At 52.9% G+C, this 20,636-nt stretch overlaps 1 protein-coding gene across 1 annotated transcript in view; it reads left to right on the top strand.

Moving 5' to 3' along the window:
- SENP3 (SUMO specific peptidase 3) overlaps positions 1 to 18,955 on the top strand; it is a 38,617-nt gene extending 19,662 nt beyond the window's left edge. The window contains exons 6-11 of the mRNA XM_028702604.2: positions 611 to 658; positions 3,169 to 3,246; positions 5,582 to 5,719; positions 8,008 to 8,091; positions 9,636 to 9,686; positions 18,018 to 18,955. Coding sequence (XP_028558437.2) covers positions 611 to 658; positions 3,169 to 3,246; positions 5,582 to 5,719; positions 8,008 to 8,091; positions 9,636 to 9,686; positions 18,018 to 18,128 — 510 coding nt within the window. The 3' untranslated portion in view covers positions 18,129 to 18,955. The remainder of the gene's footprint in view (positions 1 to 610; positions 659 to 3,168; positions 3,247 to 5,581; positions 5,720 to 8,007; positions 8,092 to 9,635; positions 9,687 to 18,017) is intronic.
- The last annotated feature ends 1,681 nt before the right edge of the window (positions 18,956 to 20,636 follow it).

Here is a 20,636-nt window from a genome sequence, read left to right as displayed (position 1 = left end):
AGTGAGCGTTTCTTGAACTTCTTCCAGCAAAGAAGCTCTTTGACGCCTAGTCTCCGCCTACTTTCCCTGCGCAGAAACCTTCTGCGCAGGGAGGGTGTGGGCATCGGAGGACCCGTGCTCTCCCCACTGGTCCCCGGCGAGGAGTCTTGGAGCCACCTCGCCAATTCCCCCATCTGCCCCCCTTCTCCACTGGTGCTACGCTGATTTCCTTCCCCAGAAGATGGGCTGCTTCTCTCCCTCCCGGGACGCTCTTCGGAATCCCTCTGGAGCCCTCCCTCTCCCTCTGGCTCTGATGGCAGTTCCCTGACAGCAGCGTAGGAGGGGGAGGCAGGAGAGTCACAAAACGCAGAAACGCAGGCCGGATACATTCTCTGGGAAAGGTTAAAAGCGATCAACGCTGAAACAAAACCTGTATCAAGAATTCAATAATCAAATTCCAGATTTTTTTATATCGCTGTGAATGGATGTATAAATGCTATCTGGCATAATAAATCTGTAGGGTGGAGCCTAGCAAGGGGTCCTGCCGTTTCCTTTGAGGAGGAGATGGAGGAGATTAAAGAAATATTGTCTGTTGACCCCTAAACTATTTGCCTCCTTTTTTTCTGGGCAGGTAATGAACATGTACGGGGACCTCGTCATGGACACAGTGCCAGACAAGGTGAGCATCGCTATTAACCTCCCAGTGGTCTTCGAGCGAAGGGAGGCATATAACTTTAATAATAATAATAGTTTTTCACGATGCCTGAAAGGGAAGCCTTACATGCAGGAACAGCGGTGCTCTCCCTGCTTGCGATTCCCAGGACATGCTATTCAGGGGTGTTTACTGCCTCCGACAGGACACAGCCATTGCGGCTGGTTTTTATTTATTAAATTTGTACAACCGCCCCTTCACCCATAGATCTCAGGGAAGTTTACAACAAAATTACAAAAAGTGCGATGAAATGATAGCCTCATCCCCTGTGATTTTGTCTGATTAAAACCATCCAAGCCGGTGGCGTCCGCTGCCTCCTGTAGGAGAATGTCGCAGTTTGTTCCTTGCTGAAGTAGCTCCTCTGCCGGAGCTCAGTTAGGCACAGACCAAGAAAGAGGGAGCTTCGTTCTTCCAGCAGGTGAGGGTGACCTGACCTCTCTGGCGAGTCACGCTAGCAGCAGCACTCACCTCATCCTCTTTGTGGCCATGAGAAAGGAGGAGGACGACAGGGAGAGACTAAAAGAGGTGAGAGGAGAAAGGCTGGCCCGTGGGATTATACAAGGTGCCATCCTGCGCTAAAAAGAGGGTGCTGGATCTGGAAAGGTTGTAGACGGTTTGAGCCGATGGACCCGAGCGGCTGTCATTCTCCCTTATCACCACTTGGTGGTGCCCGTGAAACGGTCACCAACCTGCCGCAGCCTTTGCAAACCTCTTTATTATTATTTACAGTATCTACCGTATTTTTCACTCTAAGACGCACCAGACCACAAGACGCACCTAGTTTTTGGAGGAGGAAAACAAGAAAAAATAATAATTCTGAATCTCAGAAGCCAGAACAGCAAGAGGGATCGCTGCGCAGCGAAAGCAGCAATCCCTCTTGCTGTTCTGGCTTCTGGGATAGCTGCGCAGCCTGCATTCGCTCCATAAGAGGCACACACATTTCCCCTTACTTTTTAGGAGGGAAAAAGTGAGTCTTATAGAGGAAAAAAATACGATACATTTATATGCAGGCAGCAACCTTTTTAGGTGTGTCCGATATGTGCACGACTGCTCGCAAGCACATTGCACTGAACCCAGAAGTGAGAGGGGTTCCAGAACGTGACCCCCAAGCAAATTGGTCGCTACTTGCGCCACCTTTTTGTCAAAGGAGCTCAAAGTGATGTACAGTGGTACCTCGGGTTACATACGCTTCAGGTTACAGACTCCGCTTACCCAGAAATATTACTTCGGGTTAAGAACTTTGCTTCAGGGTGGGAACAGAAATCGTGCTCCGACAGCGCGGCAGCAGCGGGAGGCCCCATTAGCTATGCGACGGTCACCTCCAGGCTTGACTACTGCAATTCGCTCTACCCGGGGCTGCCCTTGAAGCTGTCCCAGAAACTCCAGCGGGTACAGAATGCAGCAGCGAGGCTCCTCACGGGGTCTCAGCCATGGAAGCATATTCACCCAGTGCTTTTCCAGCTGCACTGGCTCCTGGTGGAGTACAGGGTCAGATTTAAGGTGCGGCTTTTGACCTTTAAAGCCCTTCACAGCCTAGGACCCTCGTACCTACGGGACCGCCTCTCCCGGTCTGCCCCACGGAGAGCCTCAAGGTCCATAAATAGCAACACCCTAGTGGTCCTGAGCCCTAAGGAAGTTAGATTGGCTTCAACCAGAGCCAGGGCCTTTTCAACTCTGGCCCCGGCCTGGTGGAACGCTCTGCCTCATGAGACCGGGGCCCTGCGGGATCTGATTTCTTTCCTCAGGGCCTGTAAGACAGAGTTGTTCCACCTGGCCTTTGGCTTGGAGCCAATTTGATTCCCTCCCTCCCTCTCTTTCTTTTTTCTTTTCCTTTCTCCTCCTGCGATGAGGCTACATTTTAATATTTTAATGTTTCAATATTTTAATGTTGTATTTTAATTTTGTTTTTAAGTTGCAATCATTCTTCTTGTTTTTATTATTGCTTGTTAGCCGCCCTGAGCCCGGCCTTGGCTGGGGAGGGCGGGGTATAAATAAAAATTAGTATTATTATTATTATTAAAGTGGTGCTTCAGGTTAAGAACAGTTTCAGGTTAAGAACAGACCTCCGGAACGAATTAAGTTCATAACCAGAGGTACCACTTGAACATGGTTCTCCATTTAATTCCCGCAAGAACCCTGTGGGATACGTTAGGCTGTGAGAGGCAGCGACTGTCCCAAGGTGACCCAGTGAGCTTCACGGCTGAGTGGGAATTTGAACCCTAGTCTCCCAAGTCCTAGCCTTCTAACCGCTACACGGCGCTACTGCCTCTGGGCTGCGAGAGTGCCAGATTGGCACAGGCTTGTATACGCACTATAAATGACTGGGATCTAGCAGGTTGGTCCAACTTGGGGGGTGGACACCCCCCTCTTCCCGCTGCTTTGACTTCCTTCCTGCCTTGATGCTTCCCTCCCCTTCGGCCCCACACTGTGCCGCCTCTTTCATGGACCCAAAGCGACTTTGTTTTCTCTTCCACCAGGTTCATTTCTTCAACAGTTTTTTCTACGATAAGCTACGAACCAAGGGGTATGAGGGAGTCAAGCGCTGGACCAAAAACGTGAGTGGCTTCCAAGAATTCTCTACTCCAGTGCTTTTCGCAGGGTGTAGGAGCAAAGAGCGAAAGGGGGGGGGTCAGATTTATTTATTTTTAGAAAAAAACACACCAAATAAATTATATACCACTCGATTTAGGGAGGGTGGAAGGCCTCAGAGGGGTTTCCGAAGAGAATGAAACAATAAAATCACCAGTAAGAAGAGTGAAAGCAACCATTGAAATGTTCAAAAGATTAAATCAGCAATAGACTAAAAAGAGAATAGAAAATACATCCACATTCTAAGCATCTGGGTGGGCCAAGCTGGCAGGAGATGAAGGGAGTTGGCTACCCAAAATTGACAAATACTGAGCTAGGGAAGGGCCATAGATTGGTGGTAGAGTTGCCTTGCAAGCAGAAGGTCCTGGGTTCAAATCCTGACATCATCTTCAGGTATGGCCGGGAGGGACTCCTTGCTGAAATCCGGCAGAGCCGCTGCTGAGCTAGTGTCAGGAGTGAGCCGGCAGCAAATAGCACTGTTCAAGTTGAAGCTTGAACACAATCTGCACGGACTTGGCTGAGCGGCAGGCCTAATGAACACAGCCGCTCACCCCTGGCAGGTCTTGACCCATGGATCAATTGCTGAGACTGAAATCCCCCACCTTCCCCACAGCTGCCTCAGTCCCCTCCTCTCCAGGGAGACAGGTAAAGGTGAAGGGACCCCTGACCATTAGGTCCAATCGTGGCCGACTCTGGGGTTGCAGCGCTCATCTCGCTTTATTGGCCGAGGGAGCCGGCGTACAGCTTCTGGGTCATGTGGCCAGCATGACTTAAGCCGTTTCTGGCGAACCAGAGCAGCGCACGGAAATGCCATTCACCTTCCCGCAGGAGCGGTACCTATTTATCTACTTGCACTTTGAGGTGCTTTCGAACTGCTAGGTTGGCAGGAGCAGGGACCGAGCAACGGGAGCTCACCCCGTCGTGGGGATTCGAACCGCCGACCTTCTGATCAGCAAGTCCTAGGCTCTTGTTACAAAGAAAAAGCACTCCTAGACGTTCCATTGTTGTGCCCTTAACTTAGATTTAAGGTGCCATTGAGCTTCTAGCTTTCATATCTCAGTTTCTAACACTGCTCTGAGCCTTCTTCCCTTGGGGGTTCCCCAGCTAGTTCCCTCCACCATTTCTCTGCGGCCAACCAATCTGTGACAGATAGGAGGGCGAACAGTCTGATTCTGTTCAAGGCAGCTTCCAGTGTTCCTATGAACCAGAGGTCTGGCTTTCACAAAGGGATCTTCAATCCCCAAAGCGTGCGTCTGAGTAGGACAGAGACAGACCCAGAGTCTGGGACTCTGGAGAGCCCCTGCTGCCAGTCTGTGCTGGCAGCACTGAGCTGGAGGCTCCGAAAATCTGAGGTCATACGAGGCAACTTCCTGTATTGCCGAACGTCCAAGAGGAGGGAACGCAGAGGGTTGGACTGGATGACCCTTTGAGGTCCTCAGGGGACGGTGGAGGCAGAGGATAACTTTTTGGGAAGGAGCTGCTGAATCTGACCCAGTGTGCCTGCCCCTTAACAGGTGGACATCTTAAATATTTAAACTTCAGAATAGCTTTGGAAGTGGATATAGGCTGTAGGGTTAGAAGTAGAAGACAGGGTATTTCAAAATAGTATTATTTGTGAGTGATAAAATGTGAAGCTATTTTAAGTATGGTTAAAAAAAAAAGATGGTTATGATATATGTAAAGTGCTAAAGATGAAGTAAAATGAAAATCGGATAGGTGGGACTTGGGGAAGCCAACAACAATGTTTAGAAAAATAAGGATTGTTTGTCTTTTCTGTCTGTGTTTTTTATTTGTGTAATTTGATTTAAACTGATTTTATTGTGAATTGATTTTAGAATGCTGTACAGTGGTGCCTCGCAAGACAAAAAGAATCGGTTCCGCAATTCTCTTAGTTTTTTCATCTTGCGAAGCAACCCCATTAGCGGCTTAGCGGATTAGCGCTATTCGCGATTTAGCGGCTATTAAAGGCTTAGCGGCTTAGCTGCTAAAAGGCTATTAACGGCTTAGCGGCTTAGAAAAAGGGGGGGGAGCGGGGGGAAAATAGCAAGACTAGCAAGACGTTTCGTCTTGCGAAGCAAGCCCATAGGGAAATTCGTCTTGCGAAGCAACTCAAAAACGGAAAACCCTTTCGTCTAACGGGTTTTCCGTCTTGCGAGGCATTCGTCTTGCGGGGCACCACTGTATTATTTTACTGTTGGTAGCCGCTCTGAGCCCGGCTTTGGCTGGGGAGGGCGGGATATAAAATAATAATAATTATTATTATTAGTAGAATAATTTTTTTTTGGAAAAACAAACAAACAGGTGGACATCTTCAACAAGGAGCTCCTCCTCATTCCAATCCACCTGGAGGTCCACTGGTCTCTGATCTGCGTGGAAGTGAAGCAGAAGAAAATCACGTACCTGGACTCCCAGCGCACCCTCAACCGGCGGTGCCCCAAGGTACGGGGCTGGGAGGCCGGGCCATAAGCAAGGAGCCCCTTCCCTTCCTCCTCCTCCTCCTCCTCCTCCTCCTCTTCCTCCTCCTCCTCCTCTGGTAGCTCCCACAGTCGCTGTGCATTTGGACCACTTTGAAACTGGGCCGCCACAGCTTCCGTCAAAGAGCCAAGGTGTGTGGTGGGGGATCCTTTAATAATAATAATAATAATAATTTATTATTTATACCCCGCCCATTTGGCTGAGTTTCCCCAGCCACTCTGGGCGGCTCCCAATCAAGTGTTAAAAACAGTACAGCGTTACATATTAAAAACTTCCCTGAACAGGGCTGCCTTCAGATGTCTTCTGAATGTCAGGTAATTATCTCTGACATCTGATGGGAGGGTGTTCCACAGGGTGGGCGCCACCACCGAGAAGGCCCTCTGTCTGGTACCTTGTAGCCTCACTTCTCACAATGAGGGAACCGCCAGAAGGCCCTCGGCGCTGGAGCTCAGTGTCCGGGCAGAACGATGGGGGTGGAGACGCTCCTTCAGGTATACAGGACCGAGGCCGTTTAGGGCTTTAAAGGTCAGCACCAACACTTTGAATCGTGCTCGGAAACTTACTGGGAGCCAATGCAGATGTCTCAGAACCGGTGTTATGTGGTCCCGGCGGCCGCTCCCAGTCCCCAGTCTAGCTGCCGCATTCTGGATTAATTGCAGTTTCCGGGTCACCTTCAAAGGTAGCCCCACGTAGAGCGCGTTGCAGTAGTCCAAGCGGAAGATAACTAGAGCATGCACCACTCTGGCGAGACAGTCCGCGGGCAGGGAGGGTCTCATCCTGCATACCAGATGGAGCTGGTAGACAGATGCCCTGGACACAGAGTTAACCTGCTCCTCCATGGACAGCGGTGAGTCCAAAATGACTCCCAGGCTGCGCACCTGGTCCTTCAGGGGCACAGTTACCCCATTCAGGACCAGGGAATCCCCCACACCAACCCGCTCCCTGTCCCCCAAAAACAGTACTTCTGTCTTGTCAGGATTCGACCTCAATCTGTTAGCCGCCATCCATCCTCCAACCGCCTCCAGGCACTCACACAGGACCTTCACCGCCTTCACTGGTTCTGATTTGAAAGAGAGGTAGAGCTGGGTATCATCCGCATAGTGATGGACACCCAGCCCAAACCTCTTGATGATCTTTAAGTATTCTCTGGGGGCGCCGTCCCTCACATCCATGCAGTTCCTTGAAGGGCGAGATCCCTGGCTGCTCAGAACCCCCGCCCCGCTATCGGCGAACTCCTCTGGAAAGCAGTGACCGGGAATCGCACTCAGGCAGAGCGTTGCTGTAGGACCCACGTTCTGCTTCTGGCCTTCAACCCTTCTGCTTGGCCCCTGTGAAAACAAGATGTTGGACCAAGTGAGCAGCCTCTGGCCTGACCCACATGCTCCAGGGGCCCTTCTTAGGTTCCTCTTGCATTTATTTCCATCATATACCACCTACGGCTTTCAAGGCCTGTGGGGAAAACCCCAAGCCGCTTAGCTTTTCAGATTGATGTTGAATCCTGACAAGACAGAAGTCCTGTTTTGGGGGGACAGGAGGTGGGTGGGTGTGGGGGACTCCCTGGTCCTGAATGGGGCAACTGTGCCCCTGAAGGACCAGGTGCGCAGCCTGGGAGTCATTTTGGACTCACTGCTGTCCATGGAGGCGCAGGTCAAATCTGTATCCAGGGCAGCTGTCTGCCAGCTCCATCTGGTACGCAGGATGAGACCCTCCCTGCCCGCAGACTGTCTGGCCAGAGTGGTGCATGCTCTAGTTATCTCTCACTTGGACTACTGCAACGCGCTCTATGTGGGGCTACCTTTGAAGGTGACCCGGAAACTGTAACTAACCAGAATGCGGCAGTCAGACTGGTGACTGGGGGCGGGCGCTGAGACCACATAACACCGGTTCTGAAAGACCTACACTGGATCCCAGTACGTTTCCAAGCGGGAGATAACCAGAGCATGCCCCACTCTGGTGAGACAGTCTACGGGCAGGGAGGGTCTCATTCTGCGTACCAGATGGAGCTGGTAGATACCTGCCTTGACTTCAAGGGTAGCAGTGTTGCAAGTGGTTTAATAGTAATAATAATTCTGTTTTTTGTACCCTGCCCATCTGACTGAGTTGCCGCAGCCGCTCTGGGCGACTTCCTTGAGAGGAGGGGGTGAGGGTGGTTGGGCTAACCTGCCCTTTAGGAAGGGGGCTGAGAAATGGACCACGCTTCCCAATGTACATGCTCACACTCAAAACCCGCCTGTTTTCCTCCCCCCCCCCAGCACATCTGCAGATACCTGCAGGCCGAAGCAGACAAGAAGAACCGTCCGGACTTCAGAGACGGGTGGAAAGGGGTTTTTCAGATGGTGAGTAGTATCTCTCCTCCCCATTAGCTCAGCGGAGGGAGCAGAATGGAGCTATGCCCATGCTCCAACCTGCAATAAAAAGGTAAAGGGACCCCTGACCATTAGGTCCAGTCGTGACCGACTCTGGGGTTGTGGTGGTCATCTCGCTTTACTGGCCGAGGGAGCCGGCGTACAGCTTCTGGGTCATGTGGCCAGCAGGACTGAGCCGCTTCTGGCGAACCAGATCAGCGCACGGAATTGCTGTTTACCTTCCCACTGGAGCGCTACCTATTTATCTACTTGCACTTTGACGTGCTTTCGAACTGCTAGTTTGGCAGGAGCAGGGACTGAGCAACGGGAGCTCACCCCGTCGCGGGGATTCGAACCGCTGACCTTCTGATCGGCAAGTCCTAGGCTCTGTGGTTTAACCCACAGCGCCAACTGCGTCCCTTCCAACCCGCAATAACTGGGCCAAAAACGGCTGATTAGCGCAAAGAATGGTGTTACCAGGGTTTGCACCGACGCAGAATGCTCTTAAGAGAAATCGGCAGGATTTCCGGTTTATCTGCGAAGGGAAATGGCGACGCAGTGCAAGTCGCCCGTCTAAAAGACGACCGTCACCGGGGGTTTTGAGCTGTGGGGGTGAGTGCCAGGGTTAGACACCCCCCAAATAAAGCCCCACGGGCAGTGGGGTGTCGAGGCAGCAAAGGGGGTGAAAAGAGAAACAAACCAGAAGCGGAAGTTGGGGGAAGCCCAGGAGGGGAGGGAGGAAGGAATGCGTAGCAAATGTTACGAATATGAGATGCATAGCTGTCAACCGTCCCTTATTTGGTGGGAAACTCCCTTATCCCAGCGCCGTGTCCCGCTGCTGTCCCTTATTGATGACGCCCTTTAAATTTCCTGGGTTTCAAAGGAAGCAGCTCCTCTCCCTCCCTCCCTGCCGGCCAGGGAGGAGGGAGGCTCCAGCTGTGTTGCTTGGCTGCATTGCTCACCCAATAAGGAGTCTGAGAACGACTGGGGGGTGGAGCTTGCATGCCTTGTGCCGATCAAATCGGCCGCGTTGCCTGGGGAATCGCCTTTGCTCAGCGCTTCCCAGCGGAGAGGTGACGGTGGTTTTCCTTGCTGCATCCCCTTTGCCGGGTTGCTGTGCTGTGGGAACCAACCGCTTGAGGCTTCGTTTGGCTGCTGGCTGGGCTTTCTGCCTTTGGCTCGGAGGGGCTCAGAAGCTGAACATACCTGTGGCCTGAAAATCCCTTATTTTGGCTGCCGATCCCTTATTTTCGAGGCTGCTGGTCCCTTATTTTCAAATCTGTAAGTTGACAGCTATGATGAGATGTGTGTAATGAATGAAAAAGAAAAATGAATAAAAAAATTAAAAAAAAAAGAAATGGGGAAATCAGGGGGGCAGGTTTTGGACAGGTCTCTCTTGATTTCCAAGCGGTCGAGGGAACCAGTGACCCAGAGCGGGACTGCAAAGCAGACCTCCCTGCCAGGAGAGGGATAGTCATTTGGTTCTGCTGTTCTCCCTCCTCGCCCTGACCCGATCTCTCTTTCGTTCCTTCCAGAACATCGCCAGGCAGAACAACGACAGCGACTGCGGCGCTTTCGTCTTGCAGGTGAGGCGGTGGGGGGCGGGCAGGAGGGGTCTTGAGGTTTCCAAAAAGCAACAGACACTTTATGGCTTTCAGAGGGGAAAGACGCCATTTTCCCTTGCCTTATCCATCAGCTGCCCCCGGTCCCCTTGGCCATAGGCATTCATGCTGCCCAGGTGGTGGAAATCCAAGTGCCGTATTTTTCGCTCTATAGGACACACTTTTTTCCCCTCCAAAAATTAAGAGGAAATGTGTGTGCATCCTATAGAGCGAATGCAGGCTGCGCGGCTAAGCCCAAAGCCAGAACAGGGAGATGGAGCGCTGCGCAGCCCTCCATCTCGCTGTTCTAGCTTGGGGTTAGCTGCGCAAAGCCTCCGCAGGGAAGTGGGGTGCCTTCACCCCGCTGCCCTGCGAAGGCTATGAAGGCTGTACGAAGGTGGGGGGAATGCTGCAACGCCAGTCCCACAAGCTTGGGGGGCAGCGGGAAGGCGCGCGACACCTTTGCGCTCCTCCCCGACCTGGTTTGGAGGCTGGCGGTGGGGGAAAGCAGCACTTCCCCCCGCCAGCCCCAAAGAGCAGGTCGAAAGGAACCCAAAGCCTCCGGAGCCCAGCGGGAACTCCGGCTGGACTCCGGAGGCTTCGGGTGAACACACCTTGACCGCACAGAACGCACCTTGTTTTACAGGGGGAGAAAAATATATATATATATTTTCCTGTTCTCCCCCTCCTATGGTCCGGTGCGTCCTATAGAGCGAAAAATATGGTAAGCTGAATGCTGGGAAGATTCGGGACCGAGAAAAGAAAGTCCTTCGTCACACAGCGCAGGGTTAGACTGTGGAACTCCCTCCCACCGGACGCAGCGATGGCCAGTGACCTAAATGGCTTTAAAGGGGATGAGACAAATTTGTGGAGGGTGTGGGGAGGGCTATTGATGGCTGCTAGCCTTCACAGTTGGAGGCACCAATTCTTCCGGGTACCAGTTGCGGGAAACCGCAGGAGCGGGTGAGTGGCTCTTGTGTTCGAATCCTGCTTGCGGGTTTCCCACGATGGGCATCTGGTTGGTCACTGTGAGGATTCTGGACTGGACGGGCCACTGGCCTGATCCAAGAGCTCTTCTTATGTTCTTATGGCTGCCTAGGCGAAAAGGAAAAAAAGAAAGAATCGAAAATTTTAAACCAGAAAGCCACCACAGCCTGGATCGACAAATTTATAAAGAGCCAGGGCAGCTTTGAAGGGATAGTGAATTATTGCAGTGTTTCCCAACCTTTTTTGGGCAAAGGCACACTTGTTTCATGAAAAAAATCTCGAGGCACACCACCATGCCAGATGGGGAAAGGTCACTTTTTACTTATGTAAAAAAAATAAAAAAAATAGTAACAGCATAGAAGGTAATGGTTAGGCTAGCATCCCTCTTCCAAATATGCTAGGTTTTTATTTGCAGGGACTGTTCTACATGGGAAAGCATTCAGCACTGTCATTCTCCCATCTGCCATCTGAATTGGTACTATTCTGGGTCAACTTACTCTGCTGCATGTGTAGATGAAAATGGCACCAAGTGTGGGGGAGGGGGCAGAACAGGTTTCAGATACAGGATATTAAGCATACACGTACTTCAGATTGAACTGGTTGCTTGCTTTGCAAGTTTTCATTTCCCAAATGACTGCCTTGGCAAGCGCAATACCTACCAGGCTCAACGCCGGTCTCGCGCTGCCGCTTCCCGCGCTCTCAAGGACCCGGGAGGAGGAAGGCGTGAAGGGAATCCCGAAGGTGCGAAAACCTCTCGCATGGGCAGGCCTTCCGCCTGCGACAGCCCAGTAGGCCGGCCGAAGCGAGCGGCGATGGGATGTGGGAGGGAGCTTGCTCGCCGCCCCGCGTGTGCCTATGTGGGGCACGTTACAGCCCCGTGACGTCAGCGCCACGCAGGCAGCCAGGCAGGCAGACGGCGAGAGCCCCGCGCTGGGCGGCCTCTCCTCGCTGCCGCCGCCCCGCCTCTCGCCGCCCGACTCGCCCGCCTCCCTCCAGGCAACATCTCGCGGCACACCAGGCAACGTCTCGCGGCACACTAGTGTGCCGCGGAACACCGGTTGGGAAACACTGAATTATTGACTCGCACAGTGGTTTCCTTTACAGATAATAAAGACATATACAGTGGTGCCTCGCAAGACGAAATTAATTCGTTCCGCAAGTCTCTTCGTCTTGCGGTTTTTTCGTCTTGCGATGCACGGTTTCCCATAGGAATGCATTGAAAATCAATTAATGCGTTCCTAGGGAAACCGCCTTCAGACCAAGTCCGGGGACAGTCTGTCCCCGGACCTCTTCTGAAGGCTGGGGGGGGGGGACAAGGGCTTTTCTTCCCACCCCCAGCATTTTAAAAAACCCCAGGACAGCGGAGGACTTCTCCGCTGTCCGAGGCGATTTAAAAGCCCCTGGGAAGGCAGGCAGGGGGGACAAAGACTTTCCCCCCCGCCCGCCTTCAGAAGGTGTTCCCGCCCCCGCCCCGCTTCGGAACAGCTTTCCGAAGTGGGGCGGCTGGGGCAGATGTCCCCGCCCCCCCTCCCCACTTCGGAACAGCTTTCCGAAGTGGGGCGGCTGGGGCAGGTGTCCCCGCCCCCCCTCCCCACTTCGGAACAGCTTTCCGAAGTGGGGCGGCTGGGGCAGATGTCCCCGCCCCCCCTCCCCGCTTCGGAACAGCTTTCCGAAGTGGGGCGGCTGGGGCAGATGTCCCTGCCCCCCCTCCCCGCTTCGGAACAGCTTTCCGAAGTGGGGCGGCTGGGGCAGATGTCCCCGCCCCCCCTCCCCGCTTCGGAACAGCTTTCCGAAGTGGGGCGGCTGGGGCAGATGTCCCCGCCCCCCCTCCCCGCTTCGGAACAGCTTTCCGAAGTGGGGCGGCTGGGGCAGATGTCCCCGCCCTCCCTCCCCGCTTCGGAACAGCTTTCCGAAGTGGGGCGGCTGGGGCAGGTGTCCCCACCCCCCCCTTTGGAACAGCGTTTTAAAATGCTGGGGGTCGGGAGCGAAGCGCTGCCGACCCCCAACATTTTAAAATCTCCCCGTGTCCCGGGGAGGTTTTAAAATGCTGGGGGTCGGGAGCGCTTCTCCCGACCCCCAGCATTTTAAAACCTCCCCGTGTCCCGGGACACGGGGAGATTTTAAAATGCAGGGGGTCGGCAGCGCTTCGCTCCCGACCCCCAGCATTTTAAAACCTCCCCGGGACACGGGGAGATTTTAAAATGCTGGGGGTCGGCAGCGCTTCGCTCCCGACCCCCAGCATTTTAAAACCTTCCCGGGACACGGGGAGATTTTAAAATGCTGGGGGTCGGCAGCGCTTCGCTCCCGACCCCCAGCATTTTAAAACCTTCCCGGGACAGAGACTTCTCTGCTGTCCCTTGGAGATTTTAAAATGCTGGGGGTCGGCAGCGAACGCTTCGCTCCCGCCCGCCAGCATTTTAAGATCGCCCCCGGCAGGCGGGGGGAAGGCAGGCGGGGGGGAGCAAAGACTTTTGCCCCCCGCCGGCCTTCAGAAGAGGTCCTCTTCTGAAGGCCGGCTGTGGGCGAAAGTCTTTGCTCCCGACCGCCAGCATTTCCCTATGGGCTTTCGTCTTGCGATGCAAGCCCATAGGGAAATTCGTCTTGCGAAGCGCCTCCAAAACAGAAAACCCTTTCGTCTTGCGGGTTTTCCGTCTTGCGAGGCATTCGTCTTGCGGGGTACCACTGTACCGTATTTTTCGCTCTATAGGACCACAGGACGCACCTTGTTTTAGAGGGGGAGAACAAGAAAAAAAATTATCCCCCTCTCTGCTCAGCGCCCCTTCAGCGATGCGGCAGGAGAAAAGGGGCCCCTTCCATTTCTCCTCCCGCTTGGCTGAAGGGGCGCTGCGCAGCTCTCCCTCTCTGCTGAAGCCAGGAGAGTCTTGCTCTCCTGGCTTCAGTAAAAGGAACCCGAAGCCTGCGGAGCGCAGCGCAACTTCAGCTTCAGGTTCCTTTTGCTGAAGCTCCGGAGGCTTCAGGCGGCTATCCCTATCCTTCAGGCGGCTATTCAGCGAAAGCAACGCGAAGCCAAGGAGCAGGGATGGAGCGCTCCCTCTGCGCTTCAGAGGCTTCGCGTTGCTATCGCTGAAGCCAAGGAGCCTGCATTTGCTCCATAGGATGCACACACATTTCCCCTTAATTTTTAGAGGGGGAAAAGTGCGTCCTATAGAGTGAAAAATACGGTAAGCCACACACACACAAACACAAACACACACACACACACACACACACACACACACACACACACATAAAGCAATCTCTACCTGTCAGTTCCATTATTATAGGGAATAAAGGTTCTATACAGCCTTAAATGAGGCAGACATCTGAATACACTGATGGCACTATGCAGCCATGTGCCTCAATCTTTCTGCAAGAGATAAATCCATGTGATATATTTAAAAAGCTCTGCCCTTCAGTTACTTTTAGTTTGTGAGATATCTTTTCAGAATAGGTGATTTAAAAATAAATATTCAGGCGTTCGAGCTATATGTTGCTGTTGCATTTTCCCTCTGAAGGGCATTTAACCTTTTATAAAGACCCTGCGTAGAAGGGGAGTACCAAACCATGCAGTAACCGTGTCGGATCTTACATATAAGATCTGCTTTCACCCCACCCCGGTTGATAATGCTTTTCCTATTAATTCCTACATGGAAATAACTTCCTTGCTGGGACATTCTGACATGTCAAGTACAGTGGTACCTCGGGTTAAGTACTTAATTCGTTCCGGAGGTCCATTTTTAACCTGAAACTGTTCTTAACCTGAAGCACCACTTTAGCTAATGGGGCCTCCTGCTGCTGCTGTGCCACCGGAGCACGATTTCTGTTCTCATCCTGAAGCAAAGTTCTTAACCTGAAGCACTATTTCTGGGTTAGCGGAGTCTTTAACCTGAAGCGTATGTAACCTGAGGTACCGCTGTAACTCGTCCTTTTCAAAAACCAAGCGCTTCTTTCAAAAGAATGATCTGGAGACTTGGGTCTGGAAAACCTGAAAACCTTCTGCACCACGGCTGTGTTTTCTCTGTTAGCAAGAGTCTATAAAGCTACGACAAATCATTATGTGAAGGCCTGCGAGGTTAAAAGGGAGTTCTCTTGCCCATGAAGGTTGTGAGCCGCTATTCTGCTGCAAAATAACCCTATGCATTTAATTAAATCTACATCCCACCTTTTTCTCCAAAGAGAGCCAGTGTGGTGTAGTGGTTAAGAGCGATAGACTAGTAATCTGGTGAACCGGGTTCGCTTCCCCGCTCCTCCACATGCAGCTGCTGGGTGACCTTGGGCCAGTCACACTTCTCTGAAGTCTCTCAGCCCCACTCACCTCACAGAGTGTTTGTTGTGGGGGAGGAAGGGAAAGGAGATTTTTAGCCGCTTTGAGACTCCTTAGGGTAGTGATAAAGCGGGATATCAAATCCAAACTCTTCTTCTTCTTCCGAAGGAGCCCAGGGTGGCATGGGGTGGGTCGGCAAATGCGCATGTCTGCATACACACACTGCTTTTCAGGTGAACGTCATAAAGGTGGCTTTAAAGCCCTGAACGGCCTCAAAGGCCCAGTAGACCTGAAGGAGTGTCTCCACCTCCATCATTCTGCCCGGACACTGAGGTCCAGCTCCGAGGGTCTTCTGGCGGTTCCCTCCCTGCGAGGTTACAGGAAACCAGGCAGAGGGCCTTCTTGGTGGTGGCGCCCACCCTGTGGAACCGCCCTCCCTTCAGATGTCAAGGAAATAAACAACTACCTGACTTTCAGAAGACAGGGAAGTTTTTAATATTTGATGTTTTATCGTGTTTATAATACAGTGGTACCTCACGTTACATACACTTCAGGCTACAGACTCCGCTAACCCAGAAATAGTACCTCGAGTTAAGAAGTTTTCTTCAGGATGGGAACAGAAATCGCGCAGCGGCGGCGGGAGGCCACATTAGCTAAAGTGGTGCTTCAGGTTAAGAACAGTTTCAGGTTAAGAATGGACCTCCGGAACAAATTAAGTTCTTAACTCAAGGTACCACTGTATTGTGTTGGAAGCCGCCCTGAGTGGCTGGGGAAACCCAGCCAGATGGGTGGGGTATTAATAATAATAATAATAAAATGCAAATAATTCAGGCAAATGAGCATCATCAAATTTGCAGCCAGAAAGCGGGATTTCCCCCTTACCGCAAATAAAAGGGTAGTCAGGATGCAACCTGTTTGCAGCAACGGCAGCTCGTATTGTGGGCAGCACGCGAGGCTGTTCTGCCTTTGTCCCTTCCTCCCGTCTGTCAAGATTTTACTTCGAAACAACAGGCTTCAAAACGCTTGCGTGGTCAGTCCAGGCCTGGCGGAATCTCAGAAGCCGTTTTCTGCGGGTGGGGTGGGTGTCCGGGCAACAGGAACAGTCAGTCCCAGTCCTGGAGGGCGTTTGCGCCTCCCCTCTACAGAGGCCACCCTCCAATGTGCATAATCAGGGCAGGTGGATAGAACCTTCCTGTTTCTCTACGTGGCAAGATTTGAGCTAGATGCTCACAGAACGTTTTCTTCTTTAGTGCATTCATTGTGATGCACTAAGTCCTTAAGAGAGAATGGTGCGACCGCATTTGGAAAAGTTCAAGAGAAGGGCAACCCAAATTAGCAAGGGGGTGTGACGATAAAGGTTGCAGGATTTGGGGGGCCAGAGAAAAGGCGAGTAAGAGGCAACAAGGTGGAAGTTTGTAAAATGATGTGCTGCACGGAGAAAGCAAGGTTTTCCTCCCTCTCGCGCGACACATTTGATGAAGCCGGGCGGTGGAGGGTTCAGGGGAGATACAATAAAGTCCTCCTTCACGCAACACAGAGTTAAACTGTGGAACTCCCTCCCACAGGAGACAGGGTGGCCACCAGTTTGGAGGGCTCTAGAAGAGGATTAGACAAATTCGTGGAGGAGCAGAGGGCTATTGAGGGATAGTAGCCACGATGGGGGAGACGCGGGTGGCACTGTGGTCTAAACCACTGAGCCTCTTGGGCTTGCCGATCAGAAGGTAAAGGACCCCTGACCATTAGGTCCAGTCATGAACGACTCTGGGGTTGCGGCGCCCATCTCGCTTTATTGGCCGAGGGAGCCGGCGTACAGCTTCTGGGTCATGTGGCCAGCATGACTAAGCCACTTCTGGCGAACCAGAGCAGCGCACGGAAACACCATTTACCTTCCCGCCAGAGCGGTACCTATTTATCTACTTGAACTTTGACGTGCTTTCAAACTGCTAGGTGGGCAGGGGCCGAGCAACGGGAGCTCACCCCGTAATGGGGATTCGAACCGCCAACCTTCTGATCGGCAAGCCCTAGGCTCTGTGGTTTAAACCACAGTGCCACCCACGTCCCTAATCCCTTATCTACCCCCCCCCCAAGCTGGGGATAAGGGGGGACCCCAGATCCACTGAGCAGAGGTCCTCACTCTTGGCTGTGTAGATCATGCTCTGGGGGGGGTCTTATTCAATCGGGCAGTTCGACTCCAGCAACACAGCCACCACCTTCCCCTTTCTGCGGAAGAAAAATCAAGCCTCAGCTGTGATTAGGGCTGGAAGTGTTGTTTATTAAGACAAGGCAGCCTCACCGGCAAGACCCTCTTCCGAGCTGATCCGTCGGGTCTCCTGATTACATACAGAACTGAACAGCTTTTATAGGAATGGCCAACTTATCCCAATGAGAAAAGAAATGAGCATTGCAGGGGGAAAAGCACAGGAATGCGTCGCTGCTCAAATCCTCCATGCTGGCTTTGAAAACACGCCAGTGCAAGTACAGCGGTACCTCTGGATGTGAACAGGATCCGTTCCGGAGCCCCGTTCGCGTCCAGAAGCGAACGCAACCTGCGTGTGCACGGGTCGCGATTTGCCGCTTCTGCGCATGCTCGTGACGTCATTTTGAGCGTCTGCGCATGCACGAGTGGCAAAACCCGGAAGTAACGCATTCTGTTACTTCCGGGTCGCCGCAGAGCGTAACCTGAAAACACTCAACCTGAAGCATATTCAACCCGAGGTTTGACTGTAGATAAATAGGTACCGCTGCGGTGGGAAGGTAAACGGCGTTTCCGTGCGCTCTGGCACTCATCATGGTGTCCCGTTGCGCCACATGCGGTTTAGTCCTGCTGGCCACATGACCCGGAAAGCTGTCTGTGGACAAACGCCGGCTCCCTCGGCCTGAACGCGAGATGAGCGCCGCAACCCCAGAGTCGCTTTTGACTGGACCTAACCGTCCAGGGATCCTTTACCTTACCTAACGGGCACATGGCTGGCCACTGTGAGAACGGGGCCATTGGGCCTGATCCACCAGGCTATTACGATGTTCTTAGGTATAAGGCGCTGATCCTCCTTTCCTTTCTCTTCCAGTATTCCAAATTCCTGGCGCTGGGCCTCCCCTTCTCCTTCACCCAGCAGGACATGCCGAAACTGCGCCGTCAGATGTACAAGGAGTTGTGCCACTGCAAGCTCACCGCGTGACGAGCTCACACACGCAGAACACACACACACACACTCATACACACACAACACACACACCCTCCCAAAGACTGACTTGGACGGCCGGACACAAGACTCCTCCTCCAGCTTCACAGCAGACATCCGATTTGGGGTGTACGGAAGGCGGGCAGGGGGGGTCCTTAGGTCACTGGAACTCATTGAGGTTTAACAAGCGGACTCGTTTGGGGGGCGGGGGGTGTCGTTTTTAACCCGCGTTAAATCCCCCTCCCCTTTCTTCTTTTTCTTCTTCTTCCTCCTCCTGGTCTCTCGTTTTTGATTCGCTCGTATTTAAAAACCGACCTCCGGAGGGCTCCTTTCTCCGGGTTGGTTCTGTTGGGGAAGTTGCGGGGATTTTTTGGGTGGGGTGGGGAGACACACAGCGGACGGGTGGGATTGAGGGCGAGCGGGTGGGATTGGGGAAGTTTCTTATCACTGAACATGCCCTCTGCACATGTTCCGCTCCGGATCGGAGGCAGGACTGGGGGGGGGGTAGAGTCCAAAAACGAGGGACCAGGAAGGCGGGCACAGGGGGGGCGGCGGCATAAATTACCCTCCTGGCCCCCCCAACTTCTCCCTCTGCTTTATCTCGCCCTGTTGGTTACTTGTGTTAGTGGATAATGTATGTTCTGGTTTTTATCCCGCCCCCCCCCTCAAGGGAGAGGGAGTTGGAACAGGGAAGGAGGGGCTCTGGTGGGCGGGCAGGGGGGGGCAGGTTTCTACACTGGGGCCGAGATGACGGAAACAAGCATTTTTTTATACGATGGCTACCATTGTGGGTAATAAAAGAAAAAGCATTCTTTGGAGAAAAAGGCATTTTCTAACCTCCTTGCGATGCGTGGCGGTTGCACAAAGGTGTTCTGTGCATTTTTACGAGGCGAGCCAAGAGTTTTGCACCTCCTGCCCTAGATCCGCTTTTTTTAAACAATATATATAGGGAATGAAAAGGACGCGGGTGGCGCTGTGGTCTAAACCACTGAGCCTCTTGGGTCTGCCAATTGGAAGGTCGGCGGTTCGAATCCCCGCGACGGAGTGACCCCCCGTTGCTCGGTCCCAGCTCCTGCCAACCTAGTAATTCGAAAGCACGTCAAAGTGCAAGTAGATCAATAGCTACCGCTTTGGCGGGAAGGTAAACGGCGTTTCCATGCACTGCTCTGGTTCGCCAGAAGCGGCTTAGTCCTGCTGGCCACATGACCCGGAAGCTGTACGCCGGCTCCCTCGGCCAGTAAAGCGAGATGAGCGCCGCAACCCCAGAGTCGTCCACGACTGGACTTAACGGTCAGGGTCCCTTTACTTTTACCTTTTTTATATAGAGAGAAAAACAAAACAAGGTCCTACGCCTTTGTGGTGGAGAACACTGTCAGTGGCTATGCTCTAACTCCACACACAGGGGCAGCAGTGCCTTTGAATCCTGGTTTCCCACTGGGACATCTGGTCAGCCACTGGGAAAACTGGATGAGGCCTCCTTTGGCCTGACCCAACAGACTCCCCTCTCACCCTGCAATAGAGGAGCTTCGACAAGTGTGATAAAACCTCGGGATGGTGGTTTTTTTTTGGGGGGGGGGGCGTTCATCCGGCCTTCTTCGGCTGGAGAGTGCGGGTTCTGTCCCTCCATAGGTCTGCATCCTTCTCTCTCCATGGCAAGCACAATAAATCGGTGTGGGAATCCGGTTTTTTAAATGGAACCTCCAGAGCGCCATTTCTCCAGGTTGATTCTGCTGGGGAAGTTGGGGGTCGGGGGGGATTGCAGGTAAGGGGGTGGTATTGAGCAGGGGGGCTGATTAAGACTGGAGGTCCGAAGGCAGCGCCATTTGTTGTGATCAATCACAGAGCAAGGTAGCTCTCACTTTTCTCTGTCGGCCTTGTTATTCCACCTTTTCCACTGAGCTCAAAGTGGCATATGCGATTCTCCACATCCACCCAATTCTTCATCTTATCTCAACAACCTGTTGTTGTTTAGTCGTTTAGTGGTGTCCGCCTCTTCGTGGCCCCCTGGACCAGAGCACGCCAGGCCCTCCTGTCTTCCACTGCCTCCCACACTTTGGTCAAACTCATGCTGGTAGCTTCGAGAACACTATCCCACCATCTCGTCCTCCGTCGTCCCCTTCTCCTTGGGCCCTCCATCTTTCCCAACATCAGGGTCTTTTCCAGGGAGTCTTCTCTTCTCATGAGGTGGCCAAAGTCTTGGAGCCTCAGCTTCAGGATCTGTCCTTCCAGTGAGCACTCAGGGCTGATTTCCTTCAGAATGGAGAGGTTGGATCTTCTTGCAGTCCATGGGACTCTCAAGAGTCTCCTCCAGCACCAGAATTCAAAAGCATCCATTCTTCGGCGATCAGCCTAGACTAGGCTGAGAAAAGCAGCGGCTGGCCCAAGCTCACCCAGTGAGCAGTGTGGCCAAGAGGGTGGTGGGATTCGAACCCTGGTCTCTCCCTAGTCCAGCACACGAACCACCCCTGGCTCTCTGTTGGAGGAAACGCAGCCATTGTGGGAGAG

The sequence above is a fragment of the Podarcis muralis genome, chromosome 13 (genome assembly GCF_964188315.1).
Source record: "Podarcis muralis chromosome 13, rPodMur119.hap1.1, whole genome shotgun sequence".
Lineage (NCBI taxonomy): Eukaryota > Metazoa > Chordata > Lepidosauria > Squamata > Lacertidae > Podarcis > Podarcis muralis.
The sequence above is the reverse complement of the archived record's forward strand: the minus strand, read 5'-3'. Positions and strand labels throughout refer to the sequence as shown.